Genomic DNA, 22,109 nt, shown 5'->3' on the forward strand with positions numbered 1-22,109 from the left:
TTTCCTGATGAAATTCTAAACTGCACGTGCTGTTAGCAATCCCAGTTGTAATCACTTCAGCGCCAGGGAAGGCCCTGCCTCAGAGGGAGCTGTCTGTGGTGCTGACAAGTCCCAGCACTGAGCTGTCCACCTGTGGATATTGAAATATGAGTTACTTAAATTGGAATAAAATTACAAATCCAGTGTCTTTGTCACACTACCTGCATTTCTACTGCTCAGGAGCCGCATGGGGTTGATGGCTGCTGAATCAGACAGCTCAGCTCAAGAACGTTTCCATACTCAGAAAGTTCTCCTAGAACTTGATCGAGATGGTGGTCACACACGTGTGTGCGCTGTTCAGAACTCGTTGAGCTGAGCACTTGTGCCTCTCTTTAAAAAGTGTCTTTTTGCAGACACAGATTCAAGTCTGACTGCTGGTGTTCAAATCCCCACCTGTCTGTCCCTTGCTTCACCACCTTTGATTTAACTGCTTGGTGCCCCTGTTTTCCCACTTGTATAACAGGAGATTCTGGAGCTGCAGTCCCAGCTTGGCTACTAGCTAACGATGTGATCATCTACTAGTTTCTCAGCCCCTCTGATCTCCTTATGTGATCTGGAACCCAGTCCTCAAGATCTTCCCTCGCCTGGCCCTCAGCTTCCCAATCGGTGAGAGGAGGACACACTAGGGGTTTATCAATTTTATTCATCTTTTCAAAAAAAATTTATTCATCTTTTCAGCCTTGTTCATTTTTTCTCTTTTCTATTTTGTAGTTCTCTACTTGTGTCATTACAATTCCCTTGTTTTTACTTCCAAGTAAATTTTTTGTTTTACATAGAAAAGGAGAAGGGGTCAGGTAGAAGGGACACATCAGGCGTCAAGAAGTGACATCACTACACACCCTGCAGGCATTAATAGAATACCAGAATATGTCAGAGCACACAGATGCAATAGGCATATTCCTTGATAAAAACAGCCTCTGCAGAGCCAGTCTCCAGGCTAGTCTCCAGGCAGGGGCTAGGCAGCGACGCAGGAGGGTGGTATGTAGGGATAGGGGTTCAGATCCGAGGGATGGCCGGGAAGTACAGAGAGGAGTCCCACCCATCCTACAGCTTCAGGCTCTGGTGGAGACCTGGCCTTTGGCTGGAGGAAGTCCAGCACCACCTGGTGGCCACTCAGACCTGGGAAGACTTTACAAAGTGCAGCCTCTGAACTGCCTCCCAGGGTGAGGACCAAGGTGGTCGAGGTGGGGTGGGTAAGTCTGCAGCCTCAAGCTACCTACTCACACCTGCTGGGGCCCAGTAGAGGTGCCTGGGGAGTAGGAGGCCACTTGATGGAAGGAGGCAGAAAAGAAGCCCTTGCTCGGCCTTCCACCCACAGGAACTGGCCCAGAGCCTGTCCCCCTTCAGCACATAGGATCCCAGCCACTTCCCTCAGCCCTGGGCATCCAGCCACTGCAGCGGGGCTGCCGTCAGCAAGAACACACATTTTAAAGTCTCTCATCACATTTATTAATTTTTCGGAGGAATTAAGGATAACCTCCTACGGGGAGTCCAGGCTCCAACTGCAGCAGGAGGGATCAGAGCCAAATGAGAGTACTTCCCCAGGACCCCCTCAGGAGCTGGATCAGCTTCCTAGACAAATTTGACAAAAGAGAAATGGCAGGGGAGAGAGGCAGCTGTGTGCATTGGGGCAGCCCTCGCTGAGGCCCCACGGGAAAGGAGTGGCTCAGGCAGCTGCCAGGCGAGACCGCCAGGCCCAGGCCTCCCTCCAGCACTGCACCTGCCCCAGCCACTCTGCCTCAGGGCCTTTGCACGTGCTGTCTCCCTGCCTGAAATCCCCCACACACCCCAGCAGAGATAATAACGGATGTGCTGGGGACAGGTGCGGGGAAGGGCCATGCCGGCAGAGAGTGCAGCCTTGGCAAAGACCGAGGAGGAACCAGCCCTCAGAACAGAGGGGAATGTCACCTGCCACCTGCAGCTCCACCGGGTCGCTGAGCTCAGACAGGAAATGCCTGGGCCACCAGGAGCTGTAACGGCAGCTGTAGTTGCCGGCATGCTGGGGCCCCACGTAGGTCAGCACCAGGTCCGCTGATGAGTGGGCCACCCTGTGCACTGTTGCCACCGTTTCACCCACTCGCAGCAGCTCAAAGGTGACATCGGGCACGTGACCCTCACAACGCAGGACGGCATCATGGCCCGGACTCACTGCTCCCGTCCAAAGGGGCGAGAGCTGTGGCCTGGGGAGTGGCCCTTGCGGGGAAGAGTGGCAGAAAGTCGGACAAGTAAGGTCCTTGCCTTGGGCAGCAGCCGCCCCCATTGAAACCCAGGCGAGCTGCCAGCCTCCCTTGGTGCCCAAGGGACGACGCGCTGTGGCCTCCCCTTTCCTGGCCCTGAGTGAGACAACGGCCCTCACCTCATAGTCACCAGACTGTAACCATCTATGTCCCCGTGTTGTCCCCTTCCCCAGAACCTTGCAAGTCCTCAGTGCCTGCTCTGAGGCTTCTTGGGGCACTCAAGGGTCCAGGATAGGTGAGGGAAAGAAAGAAATGACCGAGGGTAACAATGTTCCCTGCAGACGGAAGCACAGGGCCCAAAGGTCTGGAGGCGGGACCTGTGCGCCAGCCTGTGGCACTCAAGGGTCCAGGATAGGTGAGGGAAAGAAAGAAATGACCGAGGGTAACAATGTTCCCTGCAGACGGAAGCACAGGGCCCAAAGGTCTGGAGGCGGGACCTGTGCGCCATGGCCTCTGCCCTGTGAGGACTTTGATGAGGAAACCAACAGACCCCAGGGAGGCCAGGACAGGGATTACACATTAACCCTCCAGCCCTGGGGACGGGGACCCAGGCAGGCGGGGAGGGTCAGAATCTGACCTGACAACATGGGGGGAATCTGAGGCATGAGCGGGTTCAAAGCCCTCAGGGATCCGAACGGCGCTACAGGCAGTCTACGCGCTCACGACCCAGGAATATGAGCCAAACGCCAGGCGTCCCCAGGACCTCCAACCGCCAAGCCCCGTAAAGGGTCGAGCATGTGGGCGGGACGGAGCCACAGCGCGTCGTCCCTTGGGCACCAAGGGAGGCGGGCAGCTCGCCGCGCCGGGCAGGAGGAGGTTCGGGGGTGCGGCTCACCGTCCACGCGCAGCTCCACGCGCGCGCTGGGGGCGGAGCCCTCGAAGGGCGGCGCAGTGTCCACGTAGACGCAGCTGTAGTTGGCCGAGTCCAGCGGCGAGACGTCGCGCAGCTCGAAATGGGCCTCGGCGCCCGCGGGGCTCTGGAGGCTGTGCACCCAGCGACTCCACGCGTCCTCGTGCACCAGGGCGAAGCGCAGGCCCGCCCGGGGCGCGCGGCAACGCAGCTGCACCAGCGAGCCGGGCGCGGGGCGCAGGGTCGCGGGCTCCGCCGACAGCTCGGGCGCCGGCAGCTTCCCTGCGGGCGGGCAGAGGGATGCGGGTGACTCGGGCGCCGGGTGAGGCTTGAGCCGCACGCGCAATTTTTGCGGGGGCCAAGCCTTTGGCCCTAAACAGTCCGCCCGGACCCCTCCGTGACGCCCTCCGGGACTCCCCGGCTGAAAGCCGCGTCTCGTCCCGGATCTTGGGTCTTCTCCACTGTTCCTTGTTAATTATAATAATCCATAAGAACAGACGGGACAGGGGACATTTTCTCATCGAGCCCGGGGTCTCGAGCCGGCCGGGATCCCCTTCCGGGCTGACAATCCTTGGCTATGTCCTGGGGAGGTTTTGCAGCCCCGGTCCGGCCGCCCCCTACAGGCAGGCTCCGCGCCCACCTGCGCCGGACGCTGGGCGATACCCGGGCACCTGGCTCAGCATGGCCTGTGTCAGACCGGAGTGTTGCCCCAGTTATTCTTGGTGTGCCTCGAGATTGCTGAACTCATCGTCCCGTTCTCAAACCGGGAAACTGAGGCTAAGCGCATGCTCTGGGACTGGTCCCTGACCAAGAGCCCTGCAGTGCTGAAAGGGCCCCTGACATCTCCCCCTCCCCAGGGGCGAAGCGCCAGGCTCACCGTCGCTCAGCAGCAGCTCGGCGGGCGCACTGTCCGCGGACCACGGCCGGTCCGTGCGCTCGTCCCACAAGCGGTAGCGGCAGGTGTAGAGGCCGCTGTCCTTGGTGGCCGCCGCTTTCAGGTGGAAGAAGTTGCGGTCGGGGCTGGTGCTGGACCTGGGTACCAGCAGCACCTCCTCGCCGCGCCGCAGCTGGAATTCCACACCGCTCAGGGGCGCCACGCAGACGAGAGTGATGTCGGCGCCCGGGAGGAAGACTTGGGCCGACTTTCGGTCAACACTCAGCGTGGGCGGTGGCGGCGAGGCTACGAGGCAGGGAGGGTGGCTGAAGAGGCGGACACCCCTTTCCCTGAGATGGCCCAGCCCCCATATCGCCGCCCTCCGGGAACGCCCATAGGTAGGCCGCCAAAGGGCACAGCAGGTTGGGGCTCAGGCCCACAGACAACTGTCTCCCAGATCCAATCCTGGGCAGCAGTATGCAGGGCTAGGGATCAAGGTGAAGGTAGCTCTGTCCTCCAGAAACCTCCCCCAGGAAGCCCTCCCGATGGTCCATGCACTCACCCAGCTCCTCAATGGCCACAGGGGCACTGGGCTCAGAGGGTGTGCCTGCTGCGTGAGTCCGGTAGCTGCAGCTGTAGTTGCCAGCCCGTTGGACGGGGAAGGTGGCCTGTATGTCCTCAGGGGCCTCAGCCACCTCCAGAAACTGGTCATCACCTTCCCGCCTTAGCAGGAAGGTCACACCACGAAATCCCCCGCGGCACAAGAGGCTGGTGTTCAGGCCCGGGGTAATCCAGGATATAGGCTCGCTAGAGAGCAGGGGTGGGGGTAGGGACTCTGCGGGAGAGGCAGGGTCGATGGTGGGTCTGCATGACTTGGGAGATGTGGTGGCCCAGCAGGACTTGGACCACCACACTTGTAAAAATGGGGAGATGGACATGGACATAAAATAGAAGACGATGTGGTAAGGGCCCCACCGTGCGCCAGGCCTGCCCTAAGCACTTCATGGGCATTCAGTCATTTATTCCTTGCACCCTTCCGCGGTCAGTGCAGACATCACCTCATTTTCCTGGTGGGGAAACTGAGGCTCAGAGATGTCAGGTGACGTGCCCAAGGTCACCTTGGGGCAGGGACGGGGGATGCAGGAAGAAGAAGACAGGAGGTGGAGTGGAGGGAGGGAGACCCACAGAAGCCCCTGCTCACCTGCCCCATTCACCTCCAGCAGGTTGCTCAGCTGTGTCCACCCCTCGCCCATGCCAGAGCGGCAGCGGTAGAGGCCCCAGGTGTCACCTGTCGCCGCTCCTAGCGGGAACCGGTGCTCCATGGTGACTAAATCAAGGCGCACGTATTCCTGGCACACTCCATTCTTGAACAGCTGGAATTCTGAGGTCGCCAGGCGGGCCTGGCATGTCAGCGTCACGTTGGCCCAGGGTTCAAGCAGTGATTCGGCTTCTGCCCATAGGTTCGGCCGGGTCTCTATTGCTGCGTGGGGGCAGGGGTTAGAGCTGGGCACCAGGATAGGGGCACCCACCACCCCAGGTCCGCCATGTGCCCACCATCCCAGGTCCAGCCAGACTCACCTATGGCTGCTTCTGATGCTGGGCTTAGGGAGAGACCTGTGGAGATGTGTCTGATGAAACCCGCATTCCTGCCCCTTCCCACTCTCCTGCCCCAGGGGACCCAGGCCTGGGAAGCCTCACCCCAGAGCAGCAGGAAGGCCACCAGTACAGACATGGTCAGCCTCTTCCCAGCCCGATGACTGTCTGGGTAATAAAGGCCCGAGTGAGGGAGGCAGGGGTGGCGCAGGATAGTGACCTCTTACTGTTGTTTTTTCTTCCTGGAAGGCGGGAGGACTAAACAGGGTGGGGACAAAGGGCAAACCCCTGCGACCTCAGAAATCTCAGCAATAAGGATAATCAATAAGTATGCATAATTAATTAACTAAATGATAAATAATAGACATGATTTTTTAATTAACATATTAAAAATGGCAAACAATAATGAAATCGACAAATAATAAAATGAATTAAATGAAAAAATACAATTTAAAAAATAACAGAAATAAAACAAATAATATGATAAATACTAACAAACTTAAATATGAAAAGTAATATATGTAATAGGATGGAATAATAAAATTACTAGTAAGTAATGAAATCGCTAAATTGAAAGAATTAAATAAAATTAATAATGCTACAAATAATACCAAGTAACAAAATAAATACTATAATAAATGACAACAAAAAATAAATAAAATACCAAATATTAAAAACAACTAATAGAATGGCTATGTTAAGTAATGAATGTTAAATAAGTGAATATTTAAATTAATGGATTGTTTATTATCATAATTAATAATGATAAAATAATAATAATAATGAGTAAAATAAAAATAAATCATAACAATTCCGAAGCACCCACTCTGGTGGTGGTCGCAGTGTTCTGCAGTTGCGGCCTCGGGTGGTAGGCGGCGTTACCACCACGCGTGTTAGAGGGAAAGGAAATGGAGCCAGAGGGGGGAGCCTTCTTCTCATCGCCTCCGACAGCCGAAGAGTGCTGGGATCCTTTTGTTCAAAGGGACACTGAGCCCTGCCTGCTGAGCGGTGGCTGAGTTCACCTGGGCAGGGCCTGTACCCTCCTGGAAGCATAGCTGGCCTCTCTTCATTATACCCCACGCTGGGTATGAGGGCCAGGTGGGACTTGCTGGAGTTCGCATTTCCCACAGTACGAATCGCCCGGCCCCCTGGAGACATGGCCTGGCTCCACTCCATCGCGGGTTAACAGCACTGTGCGACCGGCGGGGGTTGTGGCTGAATCTGCACGCAGGATGCTCATTCACACCTGTGCTTCTGGCCCCTTCCTGGACCAGCACTGGGGTTGTGGACACCAGGCCTCCCCACACCGTGGCCTCCCCCCCGCCCCCCCACCCCGCCCTCAAGGCATAGCCTGATGGGATAGAACAGCAGAGGAAAGAACACGGTCTCCTCACACTGGATGTCCCAGGATGTCCTTTCATTTCACCCCTGGGGGTATGGTCCCCACCCTGGGTGTCCAGGCTCCAGCTTTCCTGCCAGGTTGAGTGCCCACGGAAACATCCCAGCTCTCACCTCCCACCTGACCTACCTTCCTTGTCCATAAACATTTGTTGAGCATCTCCTGTGTGCCTGACACTGAGAAGACAGTGGGACGGTGTTGTCCCAAACCCTGTCGAGGATATGGAGAAGGCACAGGGTCAGTACTGGGAGGAACGTAAGTCCCGGGGCATATGGACAGAGGGGCCATGCAGCACTGGAGGGGCAGGGAATGCTTCTGGGGGAGCAGAATGCTGAACGGAGCCAAGAGGTTGAGTCCTGTTGGTACCTAGGCAGAGGGAACAGCCAGCCCAAAGGCTGAGGCAGGACAAGCAGTCAGGTGGCCAGGACGGTAGGACTGGGGAAGGTGTGGGGCGGGGGAGAGCACAGAGCTGTTACGAAGACCAGGCATGCTGAGCCCGGTAGGCATCACAAGGCTTTTGGCTTCTGATGGGTGTATAGGGACCGGGGTGACTCCCGGTGATGTCTGCTTTTCTTTCCATGTTTGCTGAGCACCTGCTGCACGCTCGCCACCCCTGTTCTGAGCCAGTGCCTAGAAGAAGGCTGCGTGCTGCGGGTGGGGCTTGGAAGGTCTGGGGCATTCCTTGCAGAAGAGACCACTGAGTGCCAAAGCCTGAGGCATCCAGATGAGGACTGGTGGCCAGGCTGGAGAAGCAGAGCAGAGACCGAATGCCCGCTAAAGCTCCATCCATGGGCTGTGGGGTGCTCCGGTGGGCAGGGGAATGGTCAGCTCAGAGGTCTGCAGAGCTGAGGCCAGCAGCCCGAGCAGGGAGTCTGTTTCTTTCCCAATGCCAGCCTCACCTCACCCCCATTGGCCCCAGGTTTCTGGTGTTATTGTTTGTTCCCTTGGGTCCCACCAGCCCTGTGGGTGACAGAAGCTGCCCGAAAAGTATTGATCTCTGAGCCTTGCAAATCCTGTATAACCAAGGCCCTGCCTTTATCCTGTTTGAAGTATCTAGTGAAATTTGTTTCCTGGGTCAACTTGAATGACATGGTACTTGGTGTCAAGAGGGGTCCCATGAAACAGACCCTCAGAGTTGGGGCTCTGGGTTTCGCCTGCTTCTGGAGCACAGTGCAGAAGTCCTTGCCAACAGAATACTGGCACTGGTAACCCATGGTGGGCAGGCACACTGTTGAATTAAACTACCACCTGTGGCCACTTGAAGTGCTTCCTGAAACCGGTGCCTTAGGAAAGCAAGTGGCCACTGCACTGGGCAACTGATTGCAGCAATAATGACCTTATGACCGCTGCATGGGTGATAGAAAGAAAATGACATGTTCAGGGCTCTAAATCCTTAGCTGAAGACATGGAGAAATCAGAGAGAGAGCTTCTAGGCCTATGAGAAAATACATCTGAAACATAAGTACAAAATTTGATTGTGCATATTTCAGAATTACAACCTACATTCAATCCACAGATCCATGAAGTGTCCCAGGTGAGAATTAGGGTATTGCCTGGAAAGGAGGGAGACTCTGAAGCTTGGAATGGGGTTGACACTTGGATTCATTTTGTGACACTTGTGCCAGGAACCGAGCTGACTTGTCTGGTACAGCAATTTGAGTCAGCACCTGGTAAGATTATGACACCCACTGTCATTCTCCAGGATCCACCCATATTCTGCACAGGCCAAATAGGTGTGTTGAGTGGGGATGCAGGGGAATCGCCACTCTGCATCTTTCAAGTCATCGATGATGGCACTGATATCTGCAGTCCCCCTAGGGACGTGCTGTGGATTCTGCTTTGCCATTTGGGCAGACGGGGCCTGTTCCAGGGCCTTTGCTTGGACCTTCCTATCTAAAGGGCCCTCACCCTAATGGGCAGGGGCGCCCACATGGGCATTCTGCCAGTTGCTGCAGATGTCCCTTCCAGTTTCCTACCCAGGAACTGGGGTCATGACTAGATGGTTAATGAGCACAGGTAATGTGCCCACCGGGAGACCTGCTGAGCTCGCTCTATTGTCTGACCACCGTGAGAATCTGCTTTGTCCAGTGGGCCACCGAGTGTTTGGGGATTAACCTCAGCTCAGAGCCAGTCTCTCTCTGTCCCTGATCTGGGTGTTGCCTTCTCCCAGGAATATGGTATGGGCCTTTTGAGGAAGATGCGTCTATGCTTGTGGCTGGTCCTTCCTCAAGAGGAATGGTCTCCCTTCACCCAGGGCACTGCATGTGGGGACGACCTCAGATGGGAATCTGGGTGACACAGCATCTTATCGTGACATCTGGATAATGTGTCACATAGGTCAAACAGCTTTTTGGTAAACTGCCCATCACTCATTCCTAAGGACACCCTGTCAGTCGGCCACCACTTGAACCTGTGTCTGCAGGGACGCACCCCGCTCAGGACCATGAACCAACCACCTCTTAGCCATACATGTCCTCAGCCAGGCCTGGGTCACCACTGGGCCTGCTGTCCTAAGGAGTGTGTCCAGCTGGGATCCTCCGCACCCACAGTCGCCGACCCTGTGCTCCCATCACGCGGAGCCCACACGGGGGGCCCACGACGGTCACCGTGGGCACAGTGTGCCCCTCAGGCATCCTGGGGCCGGGGCGCCGCGTGGTGCAGCCTCTGGTGTTTGTTGAGGTTGGAGCTATGGCTGAAGGCCAGGCCACACTGCGCGCACGCGTAGGGCCGCTCGCCGGTGTGCGTGCGGCGGTGGCGCACGAGGTCGTAGTTGCGCACGAAGGTCTTGCCACAGTCGCGGCACACGTAGGGCCGCTCGCCCGAGTGCAGGCGCTCGTGCTGGCGCAGCTCCGAGCAGCCGCCGAAGGTCTTGCCGCACTCGGGGCAGCCGAAGGGCCGCTCGCCGGTGTGCGTGCGCCAGTGCTGCTCCAGGCCCGCGCGGCCCTTGAAGGCCTTGTCGCACAGCGCGCAGGCGAAGGGCTTGGCGCTGCTGTGCGTGCCCTGGTGCCGGCGCATGTTGGACAGCTGGCTGAAGGCCTTGCCGCACTCCGTGCACACGTACGGCTTCTCACCCGTGTGCACGCGCCGGTGCAACGTGAGGTACGAGCTCATCCCGAAGGCCTGGCCGCACTCGGCGCACGCGTACAGCCGGGGACGCGCCGGGCTGCCCACTGCCGCCGGCACCGGGCCCTGCGGGGCCAGCGGGGCCCTCCTCCGGGCACAGGCTGTGCCGGGCGGCCTGGCCAGGGCACTCTGCTCGGGGCAGCTCGAGAAGGGATGGGCGCCTGTGCCCGACGGACAGTCTGCACGGACCTCCCCCTGCTGGGGGCTGCGCCACAGCAACGCTTGGCCCCCACGGTGCTCACCCAGGGGGAGATCCTCCCCAAGGGGTGCTCTGCGATGCCGCGCCAGGCAGGGGTTGTGGCTGCAGGCCCTGGTACCCGCTGGGATCTGACAGGGGCCCTCCGCAGGGTGCAGCCTCCAGAGAGTGACCAGGTCGGGGTCCTGTGAGGGCGTGGGGCTGCGTAGCTCCTGCAGAGCGCGTCCGGCTTCCGCACTCTGCCGGGGTTCTGGGCTGCACTGCATGCAGAGACCCCGACTCTGGGAGTCCCCGCCTGGGGGGGTCCATCCGTGCAGGTCCCTCTCCTGAGAGGGACAGGCTAGGGCCTCTGCCGGGGGCCTTGGCTCTGTCTTGGGCCTCTCTTCCTGGCCCCTGCCGGTTCCCAGGGGATCCGCCTTGAGCATGCTTCCCTGCCGGGAGTTCGGGGCTCCAGCCTCCATCCCGAGCCGGTCGCCACCACGGTGTCCTGCTATAGGATCTGAAAGAGCAGAAGAAAAAGGGAGGTGGCATTTCCCAGGAGGGGAGGACATAACTGGGCCAAAGAACAAGGACCCCAGGACTGTTGCCTGCTGGGTAGCCTCTGGCTCCTCCCAGCCTAGGGAAAAGGAGAAGTGACACCAGAGGAGAACCCTAGAGCCTCCTGCCCCTACTCTCAGCGCTGGCCACACCCAAGAGTGTGACCGAGGCCCCAGGCAACAGATTCCCTGCCTCTCTGCTCCCCACCATCATCCCTCCCCCTTGCCAACTGCTGGACTGCCATCACCATTGGCTTGGGACTTCGGCGGCCTCCTCCCCCAAGCAATAGGGTCAACACGATTAGTCACAGCTACTCCCACCACCCCACCCCCAAGAATCCCTCCTCCGCTGCTGACCCACCAGCCTTCTGGTGGCACACCCTCCTGGCTCCCCACCCTTGGCCTGGTCCAGCCCCATTCGCTGCCATCAGCCAGCTCTTCTGGGAGGTATGAGCTGGGCCTCATCCAGCAGCAGGGCTGGGCTCTGGGTCTGCGCCTCTCCACTGCCACCTGGGAGCCCGGGCTCTCTCAGGTCTGGCGGCCTCAATGCAAATGTAAACAGCTGAGCACAGACCCTGACCATGCCAGCCAGAGCCTGACGCTGGCTATCATGATTTCCAGTCACACGGTGGCTGCTGTCAGCTTCCTACTGGTGCTGCAACAAACTATCACCACCTCAGCAGCTGAAAGCAAGGGGAACCGGTCGCCTCCCAGTTCCAGAGGTCAGTCCCAAACCAAGGTTTGAGCAGCATTTCTTGATTCTGGAGGCAGGACCTGCCTCTTCCAGCTTTAGACAACCCTGCTTCCCCCCACCCCACAGCCCCGCCTTCCACCTTTCCAGCCGGCAGTGAACGTCTCTTGCTCTGCGCCTGGTACCACATCTTGGACCCTGAGCCTCCTGCCTCTTATGCAGACACTGGGATTACACTGGGCCAATGTGAATGATCCAGGATAACCACCCACATCAGATCCTTCATCACACCTCACAGTCCTTTCTGCTGTGTGAGGTGACATATCACAGGTTCTGCGGATGAGGACATGCATGCCCTTTAGGGAAGAGAGGGTATTATTCTACCTGCCACAGTGGCTTTTGCTGAGTGCTACATAGGATTTGCAGGAGAAACAAATTATGTCCATCAAGATGCCATTTAGATGAAGTGAAACTATAAATGTTTAGCCTGGAATCTCAAAGGACACACAGGTGGCTCGGAACCATCCCATCTGGGTGTGGCTCGCTTGTCGGGGCACGGCTGGCACCGTGCAGACCGAGGACAGTGACTCAGGTGCAGCCAACATTCATAGAGGTGTCAGACAGAGGAGAAGACCCACCTGGTGGGGAGGAAAATGGAAAGGAAGGAAGACAAGGACTTGTGTGTGGGTCACATTCCAGATCAGTGACAGACACACAGAATCAGAGGACTGCCCTATTAAAGAGCAGAGCCCGCGGGTAAGAATGAGGATTTCCCCTTGATTCTTGTCTGTGAACATGGGACCACAGAAAAACGCCACCTCACTGAGCACAGAGCCCAGGTGCTCCTTTTTCTCTGTGTTCCCTTTTCTGTGGCAGGCAGATATCCCTTTATCAAAAATTCCAGAAATTGGAGAATATTGAATGAAATGGTTTGCTCCAACTCTCCCTTGACTCACTGTCGCTTTTCTGTCAGTTTTGTAAATTTCTAACAAGCAGGTCCCCGGGGTCATGCAGGGCCCTGAAACAACTTGACCAGGAACTAAAAGAATCAGGAATCACGTAACCAGGACTCTGCATGTTCCCACCGAGGACACTTCAGAGTGCCTGGATGCGGTTCCTTTTGCAATGCTGCTGCCAACCACCTCCAGTGTGTTGCTTTGACCTTGGACATCGCGATCACAATGCAGAAATGCAACAATGAGCGGCGCTCTGAGTGGAACTCAGACACACTGGATTGGTTAAAGGCGAAAATACAGAGAACTTGACATGTCCCAAAGATTGTGTCAGGCCAAGGAAGCAGTTCAGCTGTCACGGCCATGCACTCAGGAGTGTGAGAGGTGGGGTTGTGACCTGAGGTTTCCCAAACAGCCCTCACTCCCATCACAAGTGATAATTACACAACCTTTCTCTGTGGGAGACCGGCCTTCAACCCTGGGCAGGTAAGGCTGCCCCATAGGCACCCCAACGTCCCTCAGGGTCTGGGTTAACCAAGCCCTTCATGGAGCCGCATCCAGGCCCAGGAGGGCATGGCTCTTTGCTAGCTCTCTCTTCTCCATGGGTGGCACTCGCTGATCAGGACTTAGTTCTCAGAAATCCAACGCCTTCCCCACTGTGCCAATAGCCACTTTGTGCCTTGGTTCCTCCACCTGCCAAATTAGCCAGCTGGCACTCAAGACCCAAGGAGGCGGTGCTCGCAGTGAGGAACTTCTCCCAGCTAGCATGGGGACATCGGGTGACAGTGAACTCTGGCATGTCACACTCTGGTGCCAGACTGTCCACCGGACTCTTGGAGAGGGACTCTTGGGCCTGAAGGAGGATGTGAGAGACAGCCAGCTCTTCCCAAACACTGAGGATTTGAGTCCGAGGACATTCTTTCCAGGTAGGAAGCGGGCTGGCGCTGTCCCAGCCTTTTGCTGTGTCTACCTGTCCACCTCCAGCCAGCACGAGGTGGATGTGAATCTAACCCAGAGCAGAAACTGTGCGGGGCTGATGGGCGGGCTCAGGGGTCACGACTCCTGAGGGTCCTTGTGGAACCATCTGGAGGAGGTCAAGGGAAGTGCTTCCTCTAGAACGTGGAGCATGATGCAGCAATTCTGCCCCTAGGAGTCTACCCAAGAAAAATGAAAACAGGTGTTTGAGCAAGAATTTGTACACAAACATCCATAGCAGCATTTTTGTAACAGCCAAAAGGTGGAAACCACCCAAATGTCCATCCACTGATGAACGGCTCAACAGCACCAGTCTGTCCCTAAAATGGACCGCCACCCAGCAACTGAAAGAGAAGGCCAACACATGGTTGGACCTCTGAAAGAAGCAAGACACAGAAAGACCATATATTGTATAATTCCATTTATATGAAAAATCTAGAATAGGCAAATCCATAGAGACAAAAAATAGATCAGTGCTCGCCAGGGGCTGAGGGGACAGAGGATGGGGAGTGATGGTTGAATGGGGATGGAGTTTTATCTTGGGGTGCTGGGAACGTTCTGGGGTTGGACAATGGTGATGGCTGCACACGTAGCAAATACATTAAAAACTAAATATACTAAGAACCAACCTGAATTAATTGTACAGTTTACAATGGCTCATTTATGTTACGTGAACTAAAATTAACGCAAATGGAATGCACCCGTGGCACCAAGTCCCTGCCTCAGGGGTGCCCTCACGCCTGTCCTTGATATCCTAGGGGAGCCCACCCTGCAACACACAGGATGTCACCCGAGCCCTGGCCACCCAGACAGCTTTGTGTGGGGTGCAGGTGTGTGTGTGGAGAATAGTCCTGTGATGAGAAAAACAAGGTCTTCAGCATTGCTAGGTAAAAATTAAATGTTAACTTGGCCAAGCAGACTGCACACCAAGTAGACCTTTCACATCCGAAGCTTAAACTTGGGCATTCTACCCCAGGGCATAGACTTCTTCAGCCAGGTGTCTCTTAATCTACTCATCTCAAGAAGAAAACTCTGCTTGGGATGACAGGCAGCATGCTAGGGCACAGGGTATCCTCTGCCCCAGGGGACTGCAGGCACTGAGTCACAGATGGCAAGCTGTGACACGGGCGCAGACACTCATGTCCCAGTCCATCCTCCACACCCAGGCTGCCCATCTGCCCACCACGGAGAGCAGTTCAGGACAGGCCTGTTGTGCATGCCTCCCTAGCCAGCCCCGGACCCCGAGCCTGCCTCTGGGCCCGCGGTTCTGTGACATTCTGAGGTCTGCCTTCAGGCGGCCAGGCTGACCCTGCAGGGGGCCCACGCAGAGCTAGCTGCTGAGGGAGCCCCAGGCCTCTCTACCAAGGGACACCACCACGGTGAGATCTGAGGACCCCACACCAGAAGGGGCTCTGCAGCCACAGGCACTGATGTGGGGACACTGTCACCCCTTCTTCTTTGGGTAACTGTAACCCCGAGGCAAACTCCAGCCCCTCACAAAGAGGGGGCCCCATGGTGAGTGCTTAGCAGCAGGAGGGCAGGCGCCCAGGTTTCTGTCCATCATCCCTGGGAGGGACTGGGGCTTCTAACAATCATGCATCCCGGAAGCCCCACAGATTAGATCCAGCTCCCTCTGACGGATATCATGTTGTGTGCTCCAGGTGTGAAGGACAGTGGCACCTGGGTGCCTGCCATGCTCTGGTGCCCGGACTTCCAGTGAATGTAGGGTCATGGCTGCCGACCTCATGCCCTGGTTAGCACAATACCTGGAAGCCAGAGCAGAGCCCCGGGCCAGCATCTGGCATGACCTCCTGTTTGCCACAAGATCTGGGGGCCGAGGAACCACCAGGGTGGGAGAAGACACTTGGGGGGCAGCCTGGCCAACCCAGGATGACCAATCGCCATGGACCCAGTAGACAGACCAGAGGATGGGTGTCCTGGGCATGAGGCCACCCAGGTTCCTCTGATGGAGGCTATAGTGGATTAAAAGGTGCCCCCAACCCCAAAGATAAAACCACACCCTAACCCCCAGACTCTGTGAATATCACCCTATTTGGGAAAAGTGTACTTACAGATATAAGTAAGGATCTTGAGACAAGATCATCCTGAATTACCTGGGTGGCTCTAAACCCAATGACAACTGTCCCAGGAGGCAGAGAGACAAGAGGCTGAGCCTGGTATGCAGCAGCCACAAACCAAGGAGCACCTGGAAGCACCAGAACCTAGGATGCAGGGTTATGTCCGCTTTGGAGCAAGCCTATAGAGAGTCACCCTGCCAACGACTTGACTGCAGACTTCTGGCCTCCACAACGGAGAGAGAATTTGTGGTTTTAAGCCACCCAGTTGGTAGTAATTTGTTCCAGCAGCCACAGGAAACTAATACAGAGACTGGTAAGCACCTTCAAAAGGATGAGTGGGTTGTGAGGGGGGCCTCCTGACTCTTGGTCATGTCTCGGAGTCAGATGCCTATACAGAGGGTCAGGGAAGACTGGATGGTCCCAGTGAGAAGCAGCAGCCCCTGCCTGGCAGGAGGGACCCTGAACTCACAGGAGATGGGAACCAAGGGGCACCCGTTAGCCATATCTCCAGAACAGTCTCCAGACACTCACTCCCATGGGTGCCTTTGCCCATGTGCTATGACAAAACCCTGCCTCCCAGCACCAGACACAGCAGATGGATCCTGGGGACTATGTCTGCATCTCTGCTCTGCTTCCACACGACCCACCTGTGCTTCCAGGACCTCCAGCCTGGGATCAGAGCCAAAGCATGGCAAGGTCTCCCAGGGGCCTGTCCTGGAATCTGCGGTGCTGCTGTCTCAGGTGTTCTGACAGTTAGCTCCCCTCTGCCCAGCACCCTCAGGGCTTGCCCCACCTTTCTAAGTACCTCCAGGGCTGCTGGAGGATGGGAATAGGACACAGAGCAGCCACGTTAGGGCAGGTAGAGAGACTGAGATTACTGTGTCCCAGGCTGAGCCCTGCAGAACGGCATGGCAACAGCACGTGGGAAAGCAGTGAGGGTGAATGTCCTCAGAGCTGGGACAGGGCTCACTGAGGTTGCTAAGGCGGTGTTCATGGAGATCAACACAGGCAGCTGAGGTGTGGAGTGCACAGATTACCCGCCAAGCCCACGGTGGTTCCACCTCTCTGAATCACAGACCGACCCCACCCCACTGACAGCCCCAAGACACACAGACCCTAGCCTGTCCTATGTCATAGTGTACATGCAGTGGGAAGGTAATGCACGACACGCAGTGTGGGGGAGTGCCCTGAGTGCAGGCGCGACCCCCTTCCGTGCCTGTCCTCCCACGGTGCCTTCATCCTCGTGGGCCCGGTCCTCAAAGATGAGCAAGCTTCAGCACTCGCAGGACATCGACTGTGTCAGGGTCGCGAGACACAGAGGAACCAAACAGGGGACTTACAGGGAGTGAATGACAGAAGCACAGGCAAGAAGAAACGAACAAGATTAACGACAATGACGTGAAGAACATCAAACACGGGGCGGCGAGAGCGTGGGGCGGGGGGAAGGTAGCGGCTTCTTCAGCTTCTTGGAGGCGGAGACACCGGATCTGGGACCGAAGAAAGAAGAGCCGCCGCGTCCGGAGACAAGGAAAGGGAGCGGCGAGCGCCAAGGCCGGGAGGCAGGGCCAGAGGCGGCAGGAAGGCCAGTGTCGGCCACTGGAGATGGGCTTGATTCTGAGAGTCGCGACGACAAGTCCTGGGCCTGCTGCCTCCCCTCGCGAGCCTCATCTCCACACTCAGGATGGCGGAAGCCGGAACCAGAACCAGAACGGACAGACCCGCCCGGAACTGAAGGCCCGACGTGCGGAAGCCAGCCCGGACCCCGAACACCCGGACCGGAAGTGCGCGGGTCAGACCTCAGCGCCGGACCCCGACAGCGCCGCCGGGGGAGGGAACGCGGGTGGCGGCGGCGCCGAGCGCCCGGAGGCCCCTGACTCGCAGGCTGGGGTCGCGGGTACACGGAGAATACCACTTACTCGCTGGGGGTGGCCCACAGGTCCCCTGGTCCCCGCACGCCGCGCAGAGTCTTTCTCGTTCCTCCGGGCCGCCGCTGCACTAAGAAGTTGGCTCCGCCTTGAGGGTGGGCTGGAGCCCTCCCGGGTACTGCTGGGCAATGTAGTCGTCCTGCGCTCCCAGCTCCGGACTCTTGGTAGTTATGGCAACCGAAGCACTCTACACCCAATAAGAGGCTGGAACCTTCGTCGTCGCCAAGGAGACGGCGTCCTGAATGAGCATAGTCCCGGCCACCAAGCCCCAGAATACGGATGATTGGTCGTTACGATGATTTATAGCCGTTGCTCCCAGTCATACTTCTGGGAGGTCTGGACGCGGAAACGATCTGCCATTCCCAGCCTCGCTGGGGCGGGAAACACTTGGCCTCTGACATGTCCCAGCGAGCAAGCTACTCGCCACACTGCTGGGAGTGAAGCTCGAGTATCTGGGTGTCAAAGCCCCACAGTTGATTCTGGTATGTGCAGCCCTGTTTGAGAGCCGCAGCCCCCAGCCCCAGAGGTGATGCTAACCCCACTTTTTCACCTCGGTAGAATAAGCTGGTCAGGCCTCACCCACTAACGTCACCTTCATCTTGTGCCCATCTATTCCTTGGCCCCACCCAAGGACAAAGGGCTTGGTTTGGAGCTCTGCGTGGGGCTTACCATGCTCAATGAAGTTGGAGCGAGTTGTGCCTGAATGGCACTTGGAAGGCTGTTTGCCCCTGTGCCTGTTCTGGTGGCTCACGAAGGTCTTGCCACCTTTGCCACAAAGGAACACAATATCTGGCTCTCTGTATGGGGCGCCAGTGTGTGATCAGGTTCCACCACTGCCTAACCGTCTCAGCGCACCCCTGGGGCTTCTCACTGCTGGATCTTCTGATGCATGATGAGGCTGACCAGAATTGGGACATCTCATGCCAGTGTCTGCCCTGCTGCTGGAGCAGCACTGAGCTCTTCCAAAAGGATTTCCTTCTCTATGGGCACAGAAAGGGCCTCTCCCTGGAGTGCATTATCCGGTGCTCCTGCAGGTCCACCCACCACACAAAGGCCTTTTTAGTGTTGGATCAGGTATGAGGTTGCTTGTACTTAAGGAGGCTGGAGGTCCAACTGAAGGTGGGGCACTGGTGTGAGGGCCTTATCTGGGTGGGTGCTGGTGACAGGTCTATGGATGGTCTGCACACCCTTCCCACTGTTACAGATAGAAGCCTGTTGCCTAAGGGGGCCCCCGCCCTCCTCAGGGCTAATGCTGGGGTGCAACAGAAAAGCACCCCACTACAGCCAGAGGAAACACACAGGGGGCATCAGGAGTGAGACCCTTGGTCATGTAGGGCGCTGGAGAGGAATCCAGCTCCTTCAAACTGTCAGGTCCCTGGACTAGGGCTCCTGCCAAGGCCACAGTCCTGGGAGCCTATGCCCTGAGGAAGTTATCCTGCCACCTGCCATCCCTGAGAGGGGGTCTCCCAGCTCTGTCCTCTGCAAGGGTGCTCAGCTCCACCTCAGGCCTCTCTTGAGGGCCTAGAGATTCTTCCATGCTCAGCATCCTGGGCTGGAGCCTCAATCCTGGGGCCAGTCTCCAACTCAGAAAACGGGCTGGATCAGGAAAAGCTGAGTAGAAATGGAGAGGCTAGCTGTTTCCAGGAAGGCAAAGGGTAATAGGAGCCATTAAAATGGCATTCTGGATGGGTCAGCCAAATTTCCTCAACAGTCTTGAAAGCTGTATAAAGAGGAGGCATAAAGAAAGGAATTTCAGCAGGAACTGAAGGCAGCCAGCTCAGTGGTGAGGTGATCAGGGGATGAATTTGAATGTCTGGTTCTTTCCCAATATTCGTTTCTGCTCATTCTCCAATTATTGCTTCTGAGTCCCTCCAAATCCAGGTCGATTTCTCTTCCATTTAAAGCTTTGGATTCCCCTTCCTCAATCTACGTTCCCATTTCTTCCCTAATTTGTGCCTTGCATTCCCAAATCACAAGCACCAGAAACCTATATCTGTGAGACTGTTGTGAATTCAAATCCCTCCAATGCACGGTGGGTCACTCTCGTGACGTTGATATAGATGTATGTTATCAAATGACCAGTAGTAGCCAAGCCACAGGCTCCAAACCGGCCGTGTTTGATTCTGTTCTAATTTCAATGCTGAAGAGGAAAACTGTGGTTCAGAGGAGTGGGCCCCTGTCAGCTTTCGAAGAATAAGAGGCAGAGTTGTGGGGGTCCCCTCTGTATCCTGCTCAGTGTGAAGGTGAAAGGTGCCACTGCCTTCCCCCAGCCTCCCTGCTTTCCCCCAGTCATCACCACCCCAGGTGTAGCCCCCAGGACCAGCCAGGGCCCCCAAGAATTAGAGATGGTCCCTCTGGGACCATAGCCCCTCTCCATAACCACAGACCCCAGTGGGAGGCCCAAGTACGCTCCTCACATACCAGGGCTGAGGGCAGTATTAAGGGCCACCAGCTACAGGCAATGGGGCCCTGGCTTCTGGGTGCAACTCTTGTGCCCTCTGCTGAGGTAGCCTTCAGGAAGTGGGAAACCCCGTGTTCCACCAATGCGCCTCCTTGCCATCCCGCAGGCCGCGGGATGTGCAGACACAGTGTTGCTGTCTCTGGGAAGCCCACTGTGGTGGGTGAAAAATGACTGCTAGAAATGTATTACTTGCAGGAAATTACTGTTTGACTATCACTACGGGAACAGAGGCTTTTAATTATAGGAACAAAACATTCTAATAACAAGCTTTCTGCTTCCGTACCCTCGCTTGTATACCTGGCCAGTGGGTCGACAGGTAATAAATAGAAGAAAAATAGACCTCTGTGTTTAGAATGAAGAATAGGATTTTGGGTTTAAAAATCCTGTACCTCTATATTTTGGGGCTACTTAATTTGGGGTCTGCGTACCCCTGGAAGACCCAGCTGGCTGAATAAAGAGTGTGTTTCCTATAACTCACTGAGTTCTGGTGGTCCATGTGTCTTTCGGGGGCTGGTGACTACATTATTTGGAGGCCCCAGTGAGATCTCAGGGAGTGGCCCTGAGATCTAAGACCGGACCAGCCTCTGAAGTGGTTGCTGTCCCTGTTACGAATTCAAACAGGTGACCAACCTGAGACGTTCCAGGGCCCTTAAATGTCGTGACGGGGTTAATGCAATCGTCAAGGACACAACTTTCAGGACACGCTTTTTGTTCCTGGTCCTGACGGGAATCTGGAATCTCCAAGGCCTCGGCATCTGGATAAAAAGGACTTTCCTGGTTCTGTTGACCAGTCATTGGGGGTTCGTGGAGAGACTGGATGCAGTCATATCTCCCAGATTATGGCCAGGATGCGGGACGCTGCCTCCTGTGCCCTGTTGTTGGGTTCTGTTTATTGTCTCTGGTCCTGTCTAGGTTGTAGGTGGCGGACTTCTATGGGTCCACCTATACCTCAGTAATTGTTCTCGTCTGAGTGTCTGTTTTGTGTTTTGTGTTTCCTCCACAAGCGATGGGGGGGAAGCTCGAGTTAAACCTTGTTCAGAACCCCTCCTTGTCTCTGCTGGTGTGCCCTTTCTCTAAGGGCACGAGTTTTAGTTATGGGCACCCCAAAACATGTAGCAACTGAATCTCCAAGACAGCCCAGTACCCCAGGCATCCAATCTCCACAGGAAGACAGTGACCTTCCTCCACCCTATAATCCAGGACAACAGAGGCCCAAAAGCACCACCTCACCTCCTCAGATGGCCAGCAGGTAACCCCTATGGGCTTTCTGCTCCCACTCTGGGCGGGGCACCAGCTGATACCACCACTCCAGCAATCCTCCCCTTGTGAGAAGCACCACCCCAGGGGCATAACAGAGACAGGCCCTCTATGGTTTATGTGCCTTTCTCAACTAGAGACCTGTACAACTGGAAGGCATGACATTTGCCTTTCTCTGAGAAACCCCAGGCATTAATGGGACTCTTAGAAATTGTCTTTGAGACTCACTGTCCCACCTGGGACGATTGCCAACAGCTTTTAATTACCCCTTGACCTCAGAAGAATGTGGACGCATTCAGACTGAAACACAAAAGATAGCTGCCAGAGAAAGGAGAGTTGAGGAAGCAGGGGAACAGATTGAGGAGGAATATTCCTACCCGCCCCCTCCCTACTGGGGACACAATTCTCAGGCCTGGAGAACGGCATTAGATCGGTACCACCAGATTCTAATTGGGAGAATTAGGATGGCTGCTCCTCAGCCAACTAACCTTTCTAAGGTAACTGAAGTAATACAGGGAGAGGCCTTAGGAATCCCCTGGAGCGTTTCTTTAACGAGGTGTACAGGGTATACACCCCCATTGATCCTGAGGCCCCTGAGAACCAACAGGCAATTAATATAGCCTTTGCTACTCAGGCAGCCCAATATCAGGCATAATTTACAAAAATTATAAGGTTTTGCAGGGATGAACCTGTCCCAACTTGTTGACATAGCCCAGAAGGTGTTCAACAACAGAGAAGCACCGGATAACTCCAAACGTCTAAAATCCAAAGCTACTGTCATCAACCCAGCCAATCAGTTGCCTGACCCAGACCCTGAGACCTGGGGTCTCGGGTCACGACTGCACAGATTTCACTGATGTTGTGTGTTCCTCGTGGCCAGACCTCAAACACTCCCCTCTGCCTGAGGCCGATGAAGTTCTGT

At 56.1% G+C, this 22,109-nt stretch overlaps 2 protein-coding genes across 2 annotated transcripts; both read right to left on the reverse strand.

Annotated features, from left to right (window-relative positions):
- Window positions 1-1,464: 1,464 nt before the first annotated feature.
- On the reverse strand, window positions 1,465-5,822 carry A1BG (alpha-1-B glycoprotein). Its single transcript, XM_016125661.2, has 8 exons — window positions 5,699-5,822; window positions 5,579-5,614; window positions 5,202-5,480; window positions 4,563-4,835; window positions 4,004-4,306; window positions 3,112-3,408; window positions 1,948-2,232; window positions 1,465-1,611 (listed from the first exon to the last, which is right to left on the reverse strand). Exons 1-8 carry the CDS (start codon window positions 5,730-5,732, stop codon window positions 1,604-1,606), a joined length of 1,515 nt encoding a protein of 504 aa, XP_015981147.2. The 5' UTR covers window positions 5,733-5,822; the 3' UTR covers window positions 1,465-1,603.
- A 1,507-nt stretch (window positions 5,823-7,329) lies between these two features.
- On the reverse strand, window positions 7,330-19,520 carry ZNF837 (zinc finger protein 837). Its single transcript, XM_016125709.2, has 2 exons — window positions 17,461-19,520; window positions 7,330-10,810 (listed from the first exon to the last, which is right to left on the reverse strand). The coding sequence occupies exon 2, from the start codon at window positions 10,770-10,772 to the stop codon at window positions 9,618-9,620; it is 1,155 nt and encodes a 384-aa protein (XP_015981195.2). The 5' UTR covers window positions 10,773-10,810; window positions 17,461-19,520; the 3' UTR covers window positions 7,330-9,617.
- Window positions 19,521-22,109: the final 2,589 nt, after the last annotated feature.

This window comes from Rousettus aegyptiacus, unplaced genomic scaffold (assembly GCF_014176215.1).
Source record: "Rousettus aegyptiacus isolate mRouAeg1 unplaced genomic scaffold, mRouAeg1.p scaffold_m13_p_14, whole genome shotgun sequence".
Taxonomy (NCBI): domain Eukaryota; kingdom Metazoa; phylum Chordata; class Mammalia; order Chiroptera; family Pteropodidae; genus Rousettus; species Rousettus aegyptiacus.

What these genes read in the sequence shown, in the direction of transcription:
- A1BG (XM_016125661.2), bottom strand. Translation starts at nt 5,732, where the DNA reads ATGTCTGTACTGGTGGCCTTCCTGCTGCTCTGGG. An exon ending in TGTGGCCATTGAGGAGCTGG is followed by an intron (nt 4,307 to 4,562) that starts GTGAGTGCATGG and finishes CCTGCCTCGTAG; the next exon opens with CCTCGCCGCCACCGCCCACG. An exon ending in CGTGGAGCTGCGCGTGGACG is followed by an intron (nt 2,233 to 3,111) that starts GTGAGCCGCACC and finishes CTTCCCCGCAAG; the next exon opens with GGCCACTCCCCAGGCCACAG.
- ZNF837 (XM_016125709.2), bottom strand. Translation starts at nt 10,772, where the DNA reads ATGGAGGCTGGAGCCCCGAACTCCCGGCAGGGAAGCATGCTCAAGGCG.